The sequence below is a fragment of the Hirundo rustica genome, chromosome 5 (assembly GCF_015227805.2).
Source record: "Hirundo rustica isolate bHirRus1 chromosome 5, bHirRus1.pri.v3, whole genome shotgun sequence".
Classification (NCBI taxonomy): Eukaryota; Metazoa; Chordata; class Aves; order Passeriformes; family Hirundinidae; genus Hirundo; species Hirundo rustica.
Genome location: NC_053454.1, coordinates 7,355,578 through 7,372,204, shown reverse-complemented (window position 1 = coordinate 7,372,204; position 16,627 = coordinate 7,355,578). Strand labels below are relative to the sequence as shown.

At 44.4% G+C, this 16,627-nt stretch overlaps 1 protein-coding gene across 3 annotated transcripts in view; it reads right to left on the bottom strand.

Annotated features, from left to right (window-relative positions):
- The window catches only part of FGFR3 (fibroblast growth factor receptor 3), a 55,012-nt gene that overhangs the window by 24,278 nt on the left and 14,107 nt on the right, over nt 1-16,627 (bottom strand). For all 3 annotated transcript variants that reach the window (XM_040064290.1, XM_040064291.1, XM_040064292.2), the window contains exons 2-3: nt 9,719-9,982; nt 5,331-5,384 (exon numbers count right to left, since the gene is read on the bottom strand). In XM_040064290.1, coding sequence (XP_039920224.1) covers nt 5,331-5,384; nt 9,719-9,982 — 318 coding nt within the window. The remainder of the gene's footprint in view (nt 1-5,330; nt 5,385-9,718; nt 9,983-16,627) is intronic.

Below are 16,627 nucleotides of genomic sequence, written 5' to 3'. Positions count from 1 at the left end.
ATTTTAAAACACACTGGTGTTTTAGCATGAGATACTTTTTATAATCTGCCTCAAGTACAGTTCCTTGGCTGTGTTACAAACATTACATATTAACTCCAAATTAAGGCAGCAGCAACGGCAAACTCATTATACTGGGAAGAAAGAAAAAGTTCTTAAAAAAAGCCTCCCAAGCTTTCATTTCTGCTTAAGGAAACACTGCAGAGCTGCACATGCTGTGTTTCCCCCACCACATTAGGGCCATATCCGGCCCTTCCAGATCTGTGCTCCACACCAAGGCTAAAGGGAGATGGGGGAGTGTCTGGGCTGCAAAATCGCAAGGAGGGCAAGAAGTGTAAATGGCATCTCCTCCAGTTGGGCAGGAAGAACTCTCAGACATGGAGAACCAGTTGAAGAGGTATGTGCACTTCTGGCCAAGATAAACTGAAGGCACTGGTCCTCCAAGAACTGCCATGGAGAACACAATGGCCACCAAAGCCGCTGGGAAAGCCTCGCTGCTGGCCTCTCCTGCAGTGGTGACAGTGCCCAGAAACACCACCCAGCATCACAGCTCCTTCTCAGTGCTACTCTGAAGCCCCTGTAATCCCCTTCTCCTTAATGACAAGGGTGTACAAAGTTTTCCCTCTTGTTGCATCCCTTTGAGATGCATGGGAGCTGCTCCCTTTCTCCAGCACTCCTCAGCCCCGATGCATTTGACTGCATGATACCCATCCCACTGCAATTCCAGGATTGACCCCACCTTGGTGTAAGTCCCCAGTGTGCCCTGTGCAGGCTCCCTGCTGCATTCCAGCTCCAAGGATATTGCAGGAGAGATCATACAGCTCAGCCAAGGCAATCCATGCACCCACTGGTTTTCAGCACCTGCCAACACTCTCCTCATGTTTTCCCCTCCTTCCTGTCTAGAAGGAACTGGATGTCAGGAGCTCCATCCAGGATGCCCCTCCATGTGCTAGAGACAGCCCTGCTGGGCACATCTCATGTCCCATCTGCTTTCCCACCTCTGCAGTGGGATGGCTGGATGTAGGTGCCTCAGTATCACCATCCCAGGGAGGGAAATCCAGTACTGAGGGTTTGCATCTGCCCTCAGCCTGCCTTGCACAACAATGTGATGCCTATCAGAGTCAGCCCCACGTATCAGAGGGATCTGTGCTCACCCATCCCGCGTACGCCTCATTTTTCAAATAACGAAACTGCTTAAGGCCCTTTTCTTGCCAGGATGGCACCGGATCCAGCAGGAGTGTGGCTGGCACAAACATCAGCAAAAGGAGGAATCCCCACAATTCCCATGCTCCCGGAAAATCCCAGCTACAAACTTTGCTGTGAACACACATCCAGGAGAGGTCTGAAATACTACATGATAAAAATGAGATGAAATGGGACATCACGCAGCCACCTACCATTCCAAATAGTAGAACTGCATAAAAATGGGGAACATTCCAAAAAAATGTTAGAAGAGTGGGTGAGACTGCTAAAGGAAGAACAGGTCTTGATGGTAAAAGGACAATGATGTTATAGTATGAAGGAAGGGGAGAAACCAAGCAAAGACTGAGCAAATCCCCAGGCAGCAGCAGAGGAGTGAATGCAGAGGACACCTGGGGTGGTGTTGGGAAGGCTGGAGAGGAGAGGGCTCCAGAAACCATGCTGGGAGATGCCTGCTCCTTGATTTCTGAAGCCTGGGTCACTTCCTGGCCAAAGGCTTCCTTTTGGCAATGTACCCTGATTTCTGGGGACTTTACATGAGGTTAACAGGCTACAGGGGAGGGGTATGGCAAAGGCCAGGAAAAGTCCCCTTTTACCACCACCATGGAGGGCAGCCAAATAACTGATGTTTGTTGTTTGATTAACATATCTGCCCACAGCAATTCCCATTTAATGGTGTTGGTGACAATTATCTAGGCACTGAGGTGTAATTACATCACATGGTCAAGACCAGGTTCCTCCTTTTGCTTTTGGGGGCTCCTCCCTTTTACACACATGCATGTGCTGCAGGGTGACGTTTTATCACATTTTTTCACTCAAAAGATGAGTTTGAATCTCATAGGAGATCCATCAACCTATTGGCTGCAAATGCTGTCACTGAAGCCAAGGGGGATTTTGCTATTGGACATCAGAGGTGAGCAAGGTGAAGCCCAGGAAAGTTTCCAGCTGGGGATATTCTCCATATGGAGCAAAGGCAGGATTCGCTCCTGCCTCCTGCAATTAGACACAACTTCTTCCCTGAGTGCTTTCCCTCATTTGGGTGCTCTTCTGTGAGATTCAGGGCTTGCCAGGGCTGGGCACCCCTGGATTATTGTGCCAAGACTCAAACAGGGCATTGCTCTCAAGTCAAACTGGAACTGGAAGAAAGCGTCTACACATTGAAAACAGTGCCTTTGTTCTCACTTGCAGGAGCAGCGAACAAAACATCCCTGCTTTTGCTTTGCTCTGCCCTCTGAGTCCTTTCATTACCACTTTTTAAGGGGCTGAAAATGTTGCTAGCTCTTCTTTTCAAGCAAAGCTTGCAAAGCTCCAGAGAGTTTTGGGAGCGGGAAAAGAGGAAGGATGAAAGACAGGAAAATTTTCTAGACCAGCTCTCTCTAAATTAATTACCAGCAACAGTTTTGCATGTGCAGGTGTGGAAAAAAAAAAAAACCCAAAAAAGGGACCTGCAAACATTATCACCAGCCCTTTCCCATCATCAAACACTAAGCCTGACGGTCCGTTTTGTTCGTCAAAGACACCGGCCACCCATCCAACTGGAATGACCAATTAAAAAAAAACACCGAGAGCAATACTTGGAATAATTAATACAGCCAAGCTCTCATTTAGCAATTAGGAGCTGCCACCGAATTCTGTGGCAGACAGAATCAACCCTAATTGTGTAATTTCCCCAGCTGACGCCTCCGAGGACAGAGCCAGATTTAATTGGAGATTATGGGGGCTCTTTGAAGGTGCTGGGGCTGCGCAGCAGGGGCTCCAAACAAACAGATACAAGAGGGGTAGGGAGCACTGGGGCAGAAGCACAGTGTGTGAAAAGGGAGTTTTGTTTTTGTTTCGGGGCCAGCAAAAACAGCTGTAGAGAACAGAGGTATTAGAAAGCCTCTTTCTGCAAAGGCGGATCATGGGTTGTGACAAGGCTGCAACAAATGAGATGATTTGAAGCTGCTGAAGTTTCTCCTCTCTCTTTTCTGCCGCCCATCCCCAAGGGATGCCCTGTTTCTGTATTGCCCTTCAGAGAGGAAGCTGAGAGTGAGCAGAGCAGGATAATCCACATGGACTTTGGTATTTCCAACCCTTAAGATCAACAAGATTGGCTTCAAACTCATAATGCTATTGGAATCAGCTTCCCAAACTGTCCACTATATGAGGAAGAGAAACTGTTGAACAACACAATTAAGCCAGGAAAGTAACTTATCATCACGAGGGGCCAGGACAAAAGGATTTTATTCAGTGATATGCAGTGTGGCAACACTCAAGTGAGCCAGTCCAGGATGGATTGACTCCCCCTAAATATGAAACACTATCAGTTACACTGACTAGGTATCTTTAAGGTCCCTTCCAACCCTAACCGTCCTAGGAGTCTGTAGTATTTTTCTTTTGCATGAAAGCATTTATGGCCTTTCCTCCTCTAACTACAGACCACAGCTGTGTCTGATGCCCAAGCAGGGGCTCATACACCCCATTAGTAGGGCACATTTTTGCCACAGGAGATAGAGGACCTGGGTCTTTGGGCTGTCCACAGAACATGGCACTAGCTACACTGCGTGTGTCTGCTTGGGATGGTCCTTCAGCCCCTGTTCCTGGGGGATTGTCCTGACAGTGGTGGTACCAGGGTTAACAACACAGCTCTCCAGACTCAGGAGACCTCTGAGGGTTAAGTGGAGGATCTGACATCAAAGAAAGCAGCATAAAGCACACCCAAGTCACGAAACGCAGTGAGGTTTCACCGCACTGACACATTAAGCTAATCAACCATTTTAAAAGCAGAAGAGAATCCAACTTTTTATAACTAGACCTTTAAGCAAAGCCAGCCATTACCTTCAGGTCTAAAAACAGAGACAGCCTCAAAGTCAAGAAGACCCAGAAAACAGGCTATAAATACATGTGGTGAAACGTGTGTTTTCCTTTTCAGTGAAGAAAAATGTCTTTCTGTACCATAAGCCAGCTGATGTTTTGTGATACCTGTTGCTAAGAGATTGAATTCTCTATAAACCACATTTAAAAAATGTACAGAACTATCAGTTGTGCTCATCAGAAGCTGCTCTGCAGCAGGAAAAAATCCTGACCAAACCAGACTTTCCCTATGTCTGTACCATTCTTCAGCAGGGACCAGGAGCCCTGAGCACCTCTGCACAGGTGCCTGACACCTGGCAGGATTTGGCCCCTGATTAGAAGCTATCAGAAAACCACTAACTGCTGCTGATGGGCCTCCTGGCACTGTAACTCACCATTACTGTCCACACACTGCACACACAGCAGCATTAACTCACTGCAGCAGCAGACCTGTTTGAAAGAGTCCTGCATGCCTAATGCTATGGGCAGGAGAGATTTTCCAGTCATGTTGAACTTCTGCCAATGTACATAGACGATTGGGAGTTCAAATGCAAGACATTTATTTATTAAAAACACATACACATGGGCAGCTCACTCTGCAGAAGTATAAAGAGCAGAATAGAACACAACACTAACACCTCTGAAGCCTGTAATGATCCTGATTAATGCTACTGCACTTAAAGAAAGCAGCAGTGGGATTGAAACAGATTCACTGTGAAAGCACCAGGCACTGCCCTGGGACTCTCTTCCTCACAGGAGTGAAAGAAAAAGCCAGTAAAGCCAAAGAGGTTTCTCTCTCTTATGGCATCAGTAAATTTGGGCCTTGGCTAGTGTACATTTTGTACTCTGACTTCTGTCAAGATGCTGGTAAGGACCAGAATCAGAATAATTAAAAGTAAAGCAGCCAAGGTTTGAAATAGTATAAAACTGATGTAACATCAGTGTCATAAAACAAATATAAACATACATACATATATATATATATATATATATATATATAGTAAGTGGGCTTGTCTGGATTTACATGCCAGGAGAATTTGTAACTACTCATCTATTCAGATCCTCAGCATCAAGTCTTCAAAAATACAGTACTGCTGCTGTAGGATTCCACAGCAGCAATACCATTCTGGCAGCTGTTTCTAAATTTTTATATAAATTTCATCATGGTTCCATCCTAAGGTCACTGATTTCAACCCAGAGAGAGAGAGATGCTGTGTGACTACATGAACACCCAGATGGGCTGCAGTGCTTGGGAGCCACAGCTTCTTCAAAGGCCTCTGTACCCCAGAAAAACAACCTACCTGTATCTTCTGACTCATCATCATCATCCTCATCATCACCTGACGAAGGGGAATCTGCAAAGAGACAAGGAAGAAGTGAAGCAGGAAGGGGATGGCATGTGGGGACACCATGCTGGATGAGGCTGTTGGTGTCACAGGCTCCAGCGAGGGAGGACACCCAAGTGATGGCTCACCCTTCCCTGCAGCTCCACCAGCCCACCCCTCTGATGCTGCTGGGCCAGGCACAAGTGGACAGGAGCTTTCTCAGCTGGGAGAGAGGTGTCCTGAGTTTGCCAGCACTCTGAAAACATGGTCCAATGTCAAATACTTCTCCCTGTGTGAAATGCTCTCTTCCTCATAAATACAAAAGAAATTCTAAACCAGAAAATTTCTTTTTGCAGAACAAGCTGATTGCTTTTTTTCCTTCCCTCTAGCATTCACTCTGAACACTTTCTATTTTACCATGTCTCTAAAGTACATGTCAGCATTTCTAATTCACTTTCCCTTCATTTTTCTTTTAACTCAATATCCCCCTGCCACCTCTCCCTTCATTAACTCCTTGTTCAAACACTAAGATCAAAACTTTTGAACTTCTTGCAATCAAACCTCTCTCCATCAACGTTTTGATGGCTATTCCACGAACCAGTTCCCTTTAGCTATATTCCTCCCCCAGAGGCACCTCAAGGCTGTAACTCAATACAGGTAAACAGGTGGGACTTTTCCATCTGTATCTCTCCAAAACATCCTGAACTGTTTCTTTTCATGTGGTCTAACATTTCACCTTCTCCAAGCTGTCCGCAATGAAGGCTCAGTCCCTCTTCCTCCCATCAAGTGACTACTGTAAATGTGAATGCCATTATCAAGTAGCAGCTCAGTGTTTGATTTGGTTCACACAGGTCAGTTTAGTACAGTTCAGCATCTGGAAGATTTAGCACCACTGGTATTACATAATCTCCAGAAAATTTTCTTTTAAATAAAGGCAAAATGCTATCAACCCAGCAGCCTATATGTTCTGAGACAGTGGTAAAAGAACTTGGCCTTAAATACTAGAAAACAGGAAACATTATGAGTGTTCAGCATGTGGCCAGAAATGTAAAGTGCTGCTTTAGACCAAGCCAGGCAGAACATCCCTGATTGAAAGATGCACTTGAGTTTTCTACTGTTTTCTGACCAGCACAGTGGAGGTAAAAATGGAAAAATAAAAAGGTGGGGAGGGGATAAAAGGAGGGAAAAAGAAGGAAATGTAACAACAAGTAGTTCTTCCCTGCAGAATCTGGAAGGGCCTTCCAGGCATTTTCACCATCCACAGAAGCAACACAGGAAACAGCTCCCTGCCTTAGACTGCAGGGTGCTTTGCACCTTCTCCTTGGCAAAGCCTCAGGACGACTTTAAGCACGTATCTAACTGCAAATCCACAGTTGAGGTCCTGCTGGCAGCAGAACTAGGGAAATGCCATGGGGCTTGCTGAAAGTGAAGTGGATGTTTAGGTGTTTTGGCTGATCCAGCAGGTTTACTCAAGTCCTGGCGAAGGCAGAAACTGAGCCAAATCCCCACCAGCATCGACAGAGAAATCAGCACCTTCTCAGCTCTGCTCCCAGATTTGGTTACCCATATATTAACACATGACTATAGTTTACTTCTGCTTTCCAAGGAATCCATCATGACCAAAGGAGTAGAATCAATTTTTAAACTAATTCAAAAACATTTTCACAATGTTGAGGGAAGTCTTTGACTTTGCTTGCTTTTAAGATGAGAAGTGCAGCTTAGATTTTAAGACCAAATATCCCATATTCATGGCTACTGTCCTATTCAGGTTACTAAAACATCACCTTTTGAAAAAGGTGACTAAAAATTACAAGGTATTTCTTTATCATCTTCTAAAACAGTAATCCTTTGCAGAAGTTGTTGAGTATTGGCAAGAACTGCTCAAAAGGGTTTATTTATGAATGAAAAGGGACTTAATTTGTTCAGTCACCTGTTTTGCAATGCTTGTTCTTGAGTATTTTGAAAGCTCGGTTTGCTGGTACCAGCCTGCAGTCCATGCTCATCACAGGGGTGCTGCTTAGCTACTAAATCCAAAGGCTGTTCTGTGCACGAAATGGTTGCAGAAATGGAGCTTCTGCCAACAGTGCTGGATATCAGTTTGGGCATGCAGCCTCTACATGATCCTTTCCAAGTGCTCAGGTTTTAAGGGGACAGTATGTTTTTTTTTGTAAACTAGCAAAACACTCAAGCCCTCATCTGTCAAGGGAGGAATTTTAGAGATCACAGCCTGCTAACAATCAGCCTGGTTCTCAGCCCTTGAATGCCGGCTCCAGCACCTACTTGCTCTGCTGCCAGCATCAAACATCACCCTGTGCACAGTCAGGGTCACTGCAGAACAGTCAGTTTGTTGCAGACTCAAATCTCATGGCTCTGCGTAGCAAAATCCTGACATGCCCCCAGGACCTGGAAGCATCTCTCAAAATGGAACTCACGTGTGAATCAGCTATTCCAAACACACCTAGCCTAGTTCTGCTCACTTAAGAGCACAGGTCAGAGCAATTCCAGTTTGTTAGTACAGCTTTAAACCAGTTTAATGCAGAGAACAACTCCAGCCCCAAACATCAGATACCCACATGAACACCTGACCAGATAGCTGAGCTAATTGCTGGCATTACCTTTAAGAACTGGGGACACAAACCACAAATCTCCGATCACAATCTCATCTCTGCAGTGCCACGCTGAGCAATCAATACTAATTATGAAGAAATATCTGAGTATATGAGAGGCGCTACTATTGCCACATAAAGCAGGGCTTCAAAGTTTCAAACAAGTGCTGCTGACAGCTAAAAAGGAGGCTCCCACATTACCAGCACTTTGGTGATAATGACAGTGGGCTAATAGAATCAAAGACTCATAATGTTGTCAGAAAGCAGGTTCAGGTTACTCGCTAGTTCTTAAGCTGTTATTAGCTATTATTAGTGAAGAGGAAAAATACAGGAGCTTAAACTTTTTAAAAGCAGAGGATTATCAGTCCTTCCACCATTAAAAACAATTTCTCACTTTACAAACTTTTGGGGCTGGCAGCTGTTTCATTTGAGCGTGTAACCAGCTGCCCTCTCCTGCCTCCCTGCTGCCCCTTGAACTCAAAAGCATTTTCATGTCACTTAGGGAAAAAAGAGAGAGTAACATTTCTAACAACCTGCAGTTCACTGGATAGTTCCAATAATCGTACCTAGTTAAAGAAAGCCTTTCAAGGACCAAATACTTCTTTAACCATTTAATTGATATGACCTTGAAGCATTCACAGCAATCTCCAGTAACAGTTCAATAAAAAGCAGATGTTGCTAAAGGCTTGGTGAAACAAGCTTTTATTCTCGTGATGGTTTTCTCTCACACAAAATCCTATTGCAAAAGAAAGCTCTTTATAGAGTGGATGTGATTCACAATCACAAACATCTCTGTGTTTGGTTTTCAGACAGACTCTTATTTTTTGAGGGATCTCAACTTTTGGAGAAAGGACCTGCTATTCAAGGATTCTTGAAAAAGCTCCAACAGTACAAGGGCAAATGAAAGTTTTCAAAACCTGAGATCCACAAGGGGCTAATTCTCCTGAAAATTCAGGCTTTCAACCTGTGATCAGGAGGTTTTTTTATCTGCTCACAGTGTTGAGTATCCATCTACCAATGCATCAGCCTGAAATCATGAAAATGACCTTTGTTTTTCGTTAGCTATCTAGAAACAACAGATTTTTCTAGCACTCTGTGTTTAGTGATCCAGGCTTGGACAGCTTGTAGCTGTTCTGTTCTATCATCCCCATCACAAAAAATATGGCCAAGCAAATGACAGCATGTGCTTTTGCTAAACAGCACTTGTTTGCAATGTCTGAATCCCAGTAACTTTCATGAAGGACATATTTTGGATATACACAGTTTACAGATAAGCTACCTCTAAAACAAGCTAGCAACTTGTGATAACTGTGATAGAGAGCAGAGATTTACCAGCCACAACAGAGAAACAGTTTTCAGGAACTTCCAGCTTTTATGTGCAATTTTGCCACTGATTTGTCACATAACATGGAAAACACCATTTAACCCCCTGTGAGCCACAGTTCACTCACTCACAAAAGACTTCAAAGGCAGCCTAGCATCTATTTGAGTGTTAAGGGGGATCTGAGGTTTAATCTGACTGGCATCTCTTCTAAGTCTCTCCCAGTATTAACATCAAGCTTCAACATTTGGTATGGACATGCAAGCATTCTTCAACTGGTATGTTTTGCCGGTCTAATCACTGTCAGGAGTTACCAGGGAGGTGCAGTCCTTCCAAGGACAGACAAATACCACAAACCACCAGCTGTGCTAAACATGTGAAAGGGCAAAAATTAAAAAAAAAAGAAAATCACTGAACAGCTGTATTTCTGCACATACCTGTAACTCTGACTGTAAAGTTTCCCAGGACCTCGTTGGAATGCCTTGGCTTGCAACTGTACAGCCCCGAGTCATCATAGGACACATTGATTATCTTCAACAGTTTTTGTCCAATATGAGTTCTGTTGGTAGGTGCAATTCCAATACCATCTTTAAACCAGAAAACTGACACAGAAGAGCCTTGTGTGTTACAGGAAAGTTCAATGGTATCTCCATTTCCAAACACCAACTCTTCCAGAAAGGTGGTCTCGCTCCTCAAGTATTCTGCAAAGGGAGAAAGAAATGGAGATGAATAAGTAAGAGCAGGTGTCATAGACAGAAAGGGCATTTAAAAAAGAAACATTTATTTTATTTGCTCTCCGGATGCTTCCATGTGCCCAGATCTTCCCCTTGCCGCTGTGCTAAGACAGTGAGGTCTCTGGCTGATCTAAAAAGATGGCTGCGACCCTACAGCAACCCAAACACGTCGACCCCACCAGGTGCATCACAACAAACAGCACAGACCTCCACACGGCTCATTGCAACACCCAGTGCAGGTGAGGGGTGATCTGGCAGAAATAACTGTGTTCTGACAAGTTCACTATTTATTCCTACGAGTCTGCCCACAAACCCTATGAGATCCAGCAAGAACAGGATATAAGGAGCAGAACCAGGGATAAACCAAATTTATGTGACTCTGGGTGACCCAACAATGTCTGTGGGCTGAAGAAAACAGGTGGAAGCCTGGACAGAAGATGTAGGCTGGACTAGCTAAAATAAATGAAACCATCACTAGCTTTCTGCTGAAGTTATTCTGCGTACAACAAACGTGAAGAACCAAAGACATATTCATAGAACATGACTTCACTGTGAAACAAATGCAAGTACAGCAGCTCCAAACACCTGAGGATGTACCATTGACTCCAGGCTGCTCTTTTGCCTTGGGGTAAAAGAGTTGGAGCGGGCTATAAGAGGAAAATGTATTGCTTTTCTCTTCTTGTCATGCATGTTTTTATTCTTGTATAAATGTAAAGATTTAAAATATAAAAATGTTGCAGTCAATAGCTTTGCAGGGTAGCAAGAAAGGACTCAGAGTCTGAAAAGGTGGTATTTCATGGGAGGTATTGTCTCGCAGGAGGCAAAGCCCACACTCATCGGGATTACAAAGAACCTTTCCTCATACCATGGCAGGAATTCCAACTCAAATATTTTATGGTTTGGCTAGAATGTTGTGGTGTTCATGCAATCAAAGCTTTAAGTTGTTGGGTTTTCTTCCCTTTCAATATTTTTTCTCCCTGAAAGCATATACTTTTAGTAAATCAAAAAAGAAGACTGAGCTCCATGCAGAATCTCCTTCCTATCAGACCCATGGCTATATTTGAGTGTTCACCCACGGCCTCTTCCCAACTGGGATATGTCTCCAGGGAAAATGCGGTCAGGAAATATTCTGGTTTAACTGTTCAAGATTTTTCTTCCTTCCTCTAGACTGTGAGGATTTTTTCACTGGTACAAACTTTGGCTTCAAATTACTAAGCCCTGTGGACAGCTTTGCTCTTGCAAGACTGAGTACTGGTCTAACTCTGATGGAACCTCTCGCTAATTTAATCTACTGGAAAACAAAGCCCACACAACTGTACAACCCCTCCACACAGAACACTGTTCTACCAAAGCTGTTTGCCAAACGATCAAGACGTGTATATTTTGGCTTTTGTACTATAAACCTACTGAACAGGAACAAGCCCAGACTAAGCACAGGCCAAACTGTACTGGTTAGCCATTTAAAAGGAAATAACTCTGTTTTGAAAACCATAATGAACCTGGGTTAGTGACAAAGCAACAAAGAATTTTCATAAAACGTATACAAGGAATGCTGGAATGAAGAGGAAAGTAAGACTCAGCAGATGGACCGGGGTCTCAAGCTTCTTCTGTGGAATGAAGCAGCATCTCTTGTTTCTGACAACTTTATTTTGGCATCTCTACCCTCAATCACTCCAGTGGGTTTCCAGCAGACATTGTGATGCAAAGTTTGGTTCTAGTGACTTTATTCTTACTGACTGGGAATAATCTCAGGAAAAAATGCAGTGGTGAGTTAAAAGAACACTACTAATGGTCTTAATCTCACTTCTGTTTTTCAAACTTTTGTTTATATACTTACAGCTTAAAAAACAAACAGGACCCAAACTGGGGATCTCCACAAAGTATTTAAATGGGCACTCAAATGCTTTTAAGCACTTTGTCAACTGTGACCTTGCAGAACCAAATTTTACTCTCACTCCTTATATAGCTTTCAAGTACAAAGATAAATCTGAAAGCAGAGACAGTCTCATTTCCATGCTCAAAACAGCAGGAGTTCAAAGCAGGGAACCAAAGCTCACATCTCTCACAGGGTGGCCAGAGTCCAGCACCTCCTTCCTGCCTTCCAGCTGCAAGTGCCTGGTGTTTCCAACACCTTTTCAACCAGAGACACCAAGACATGAAGAAGATATGAAGCTGCCCCCCTCTGAGGCCAACTCTCCAGCTATAAAAAAATGGGAGGGGGACACAGCCAGGACAGCTGAGCCCAGCTGACCCAAGGGATATTCCAGACCCTAAGACATCATGCTCAGCAATAAAACTGGGGGAAGAAGGATGAAGGAGGATTGTTTGGAGTGGTGGCATTTGTCTTTCTCAGCCATCATATGAGGGAGCCTGGCTGTCCTGGGGACGGCTGAACACTGTCCTGGCGCAGTTACGAACTAATTCTGCTTTGCTTCCATGTACAACCCTTGCTTCTCTTACTGCCCTTATTGCCACCTGTAAGTTTTCTCAACTTTTACTCTTCCAATTCTCTCCTCCATCCTCCAAGATGGGGTGAGCAAGCTGCAGTGTGGGGCTGAGTTCCCAGATGGGGTCAAACCATGACACACGGGTATAAATCACCAGGGAGTTAACACATTGAAGGGTTACAGGAGCCCACTCTGACACTTGCCAGCAGAGCAGGGATTAACACATTTGCAGCTTTAACTGGCTCTTCGAGAGAAAGAGCCAATCTGGGTAATGGGCTCCCAAGGTACGACTAAAATTCAATAAATTACTTGTTTAGCCAAAGCAGTAATGACTTGAGAACCACCAAGAGATGCATCTGATGGAGATCAACACTTGCAGCATCATCACTGCTCCTAGCAAACACACTAGAGAGAAAGAGAGCATTTTAAAGCTGTCCAGAGGGGCAAAAAGGCAGCAACTGGCTGGAAACACCTTCCACAATGAGGAGCAGTTGGCCCAGCAATGCTGAAATGCTTTTGTATGTATTCACTTATAAGGATAAGATACTTCATCTCTGTAGCTGCTTGGCTCATCCCAGCAATAATTCACTTTCTGTGTGGTTCACAGCTCCAAGTGCTTAAGTGTGTCAGTATTTCCATCAGCTGTCTGCTCCTCTCAGACATCATTACTTGTTTCTGGCTGAGCCTGGAAACATTTTATTTTGGTTTTAACGCATGCAGCTCTCAAGTTATTTATTATTCAGGCCCAAAAGGACGAGTAAAAGGTGGAAGGTGATAGGCTCTCCCTGGGCTGCTAAGGAGATGGAGGGTGGTGGGCTATTCCTGGGCTGCTTATGTGGCCCCCAAAAAATCCAAGCTAACCTAGAGCCTGCCTGATGCCCTCCTGGGTGTCAGGGATTATTTCCAGATGCTGCTGGGGACTGCTCCTGGACAGCAAAGGCTCACAGTGAGGGGTGAGGGAGACCCAGGGTCCCACATCACCTCACAGGGTGTTGGGTTCTAGCTCCAGAAAATTTCTTTCTCTTCACCTTTGACTTCTCCCCTGGAAAAACTTCCCACAACCCTACTTCTTTCATACAAAGTGTTCAGGAGTGTCCTGAGGAACTGCTCTGGTGAGGTACATGCATTGCCCATCATCATCATCCTTTTCCTTCAGTGGGCATCCTGCAGCAGGAACACCCACCACACAACTCGAACTACACTGGGGCTCCCCCCACCCAGCACTTGAGGCACACCACTTCCAGTACCACCAGCAAGAGATTCCTCATCCCACCCCAAACCCTGGCAATCCCAGGCTTTCCAGGATTGCCTCACAGGCCAGGGCTGGAATGGACTAAGGCTCAAGTCTAAACAGATCATATTTTCCCCTTTTCAAGCTGGACAAGCTGTATTTGGCACGTTAACAAGCACAGAGACGGCAGCACTCCACGCATTTCTCTCTTCAGGTTAATTTGAAATAGTTTGTTGTTCTATGTATTTTATTGCACCAAATCCACCGTGACAGGATATATTATAGGATCACAGAGCAACAGCCATGCCAGAGCTTTCTCCTGTTGAGTTTGTTACCCCATTCCCAGGGGGATCATGGTCCCAGCCAGCAAACTGGTGCATAATTACGGGAGGTGTATGAAATCCTCCAGCATTAGGGGGATGAACACAGCCACAGTGGCAAAGAGCACATAGACTATCTCCAGACTCAGACCAGCAGTGTCCTGTATATTTAGCCCTAGTTTATTCTAAATAAGTGTCCTACCTGTGATAGCAGAGTATTATCCACCCAGTGAATAATATTCAGGTGTTTTTCACAATACCTGTGTGGCTATTCTTGGGATGGAATCACTTCCCCACCTCACCTTGGGAGTTCTGCACTGGGAAGAGCAAATTTCCCAGAAGGGAAACAAAACACTTTTCTTGCCAAATATTGTTCATGTAAGACCCATCTAAATCTGAAACATAGCCAGGAAAAGTGACAAGTGGCCTCAGAGTCACCTCCCTGGAGAAACCAGGCCGTGCACAGAACCCACATTCCCATTCCCTGTCTCCTCCCAGGGAGGCAGACATGTCCTGGGGTAATATTGAAAACCTCCAAACCAGCCCCTGGGAGAGGTGGGCATGATAAGATCCTGGGATAACCTGTTTCCCCAGGAACCTGCCTTCTCAGGGCAGATAAGATCGAGGGAGCAGTGCAGTCCCTGCATACCCTCACTGCTCTGCAGGGAACTGATGGCATATATATATATATATATATATATATATATACACACACACACACACATATATATATATATATTTGGCAGTACTTTACACAGGGCACAGCTTCCCCTCCATTCTGCACAGTTGTGACAGTGCCAGAGGTGGATGATCCCTGTCTGGCTATGGCCCTGTCACCCCAAAAGGCACCTCACCAGCCAGGCACAGCAAATATATCAAGTACATGCATGATATTACATAAAGGGTTTTTTTATGTATATATTTTCTATTCTATTTTATTTATAAAATAAAAAGGATGACATAAAACATTTTGTTTTCTCTCTTCCCTACCTCTTCTCCCCTTCTGAGGTCAAGACCCCTCTTGCACCACACTTCCCAGTGTCAGGCTGCAGCCATCCTGGGAAGAAGGGGCTTACTCTGGCAATCACAGCAGCACAGGATGCTTTGCTGAAGCAGTATCACCTCCCAAAGTGGTGTTTTGCTGGGTTATCTCCCCTGCTCAGCCGGGCTCACACCCAGAAATAAAATACTACAAAAATAAAATATCTCTATCTGTAAAAGTCTAAACTGTGATATAAAAATATGTCTTTAGGTAATCGTATCTGAAAAGGGTTTGCCTCCATGACTTCATTATTTCAAAGAATCATAGAACCACTGAATGGTTTGCATCAGAAGGGATCTTAAAATATTATCTCATTCCAACACCCCTGCCATGGGAAAGGACACCTTCCCCAAGACCAGACCCCTCAAAGGTACTACTTTACCTATATTGCAAAGTGTTTGATTGGGAGGAGGCAGTTCTCCTGGAAAAGCTTAAAACAGCAATAATAATAATAATAATAATAATGCAAAGTAGACTGTTTATACTGTATTTGCACTGCAGTGACCTATGCAATTGTTACCAGATATTTCTTTCAAAGACATTAACAAGTAACTGCACTGTGCTATCACACAGTGGGGATTTTCTTAGATGTGTTTTAGGAGAAAAGCAAACATTTTTCCTAGACAATCAGCAGAACAATAACCAGGTTTAGTTCTGTCATATGCAGCTTTCTTAATAAACAAGAGATCATGGAAAGGAATAAAAAAAAAAAAAATCTCCACTGTTTAGCTTGGCTACCCCCGACTTAGGAAGAGCTTCCAAAATGGAAAAAGCAGATGTTGCAAATCTGCCTTATCTACAGAGCAACTGTTGACTCTGTTGTGCAAATCCTAATTTACATCTGCATGAAAGGTTTCAGAGATTAAATGGCATTCAAGGAGGAATATTAGCTTTTCTCCCTCCCTCCAGCTCTCCTTTGAATGGATTTACTACTGGCAATTAGCTTTCTGTTCCATCGGCCAAGTAGAAAACAGGATTCATCAGGACTCTACGGTATCCTCCTTTTAATGGACTGTTTTCCTAGATCACCCAATTCAGGCACGGAGAGTTTAAAGAAATAAATTGTCACAAAGCTAAAACAGTTACAGAAACACTCTGGCCAGAAGGATTTCCCTCTGACTCTTGGAAGTCCTGAGGAGGACAAAAAAAAAAAAAAAAAAAAACCCACCAGAGAACAAATCTACACCTAAAAAGATGGGAATGTTGTAGCACAAAGCTTTGGTTGCTGCTGAGAGCCCAGAACTGGTCCCAAGCCTTCAGCTGGGGATTGCTGGCCTAAAGGAACAAGCAGTGATGGGCAGTTTGCCTTAAAATCTGGCCAGATTGCACAATCAGAACGCTTGGTTCCCCACTCAAAACAGGGAAGCAAACACCCCTCGTGTACCTGGTTAGCTCAGAGTTCTGCACTGAACGTTTTTTACAGGAACAAAAGAACTGGTATGAAATGACTCCACTCCATCAGTGGGCCCCAAAGCCAGGGAGCAGCGGATGGGAGGCAGCAGGGGCGTGCTGAGCTCCCCAGGCTATGAGCTCCCGCTCAAGGATGCCCACGCAGATGGCTCCTGCTCTCCC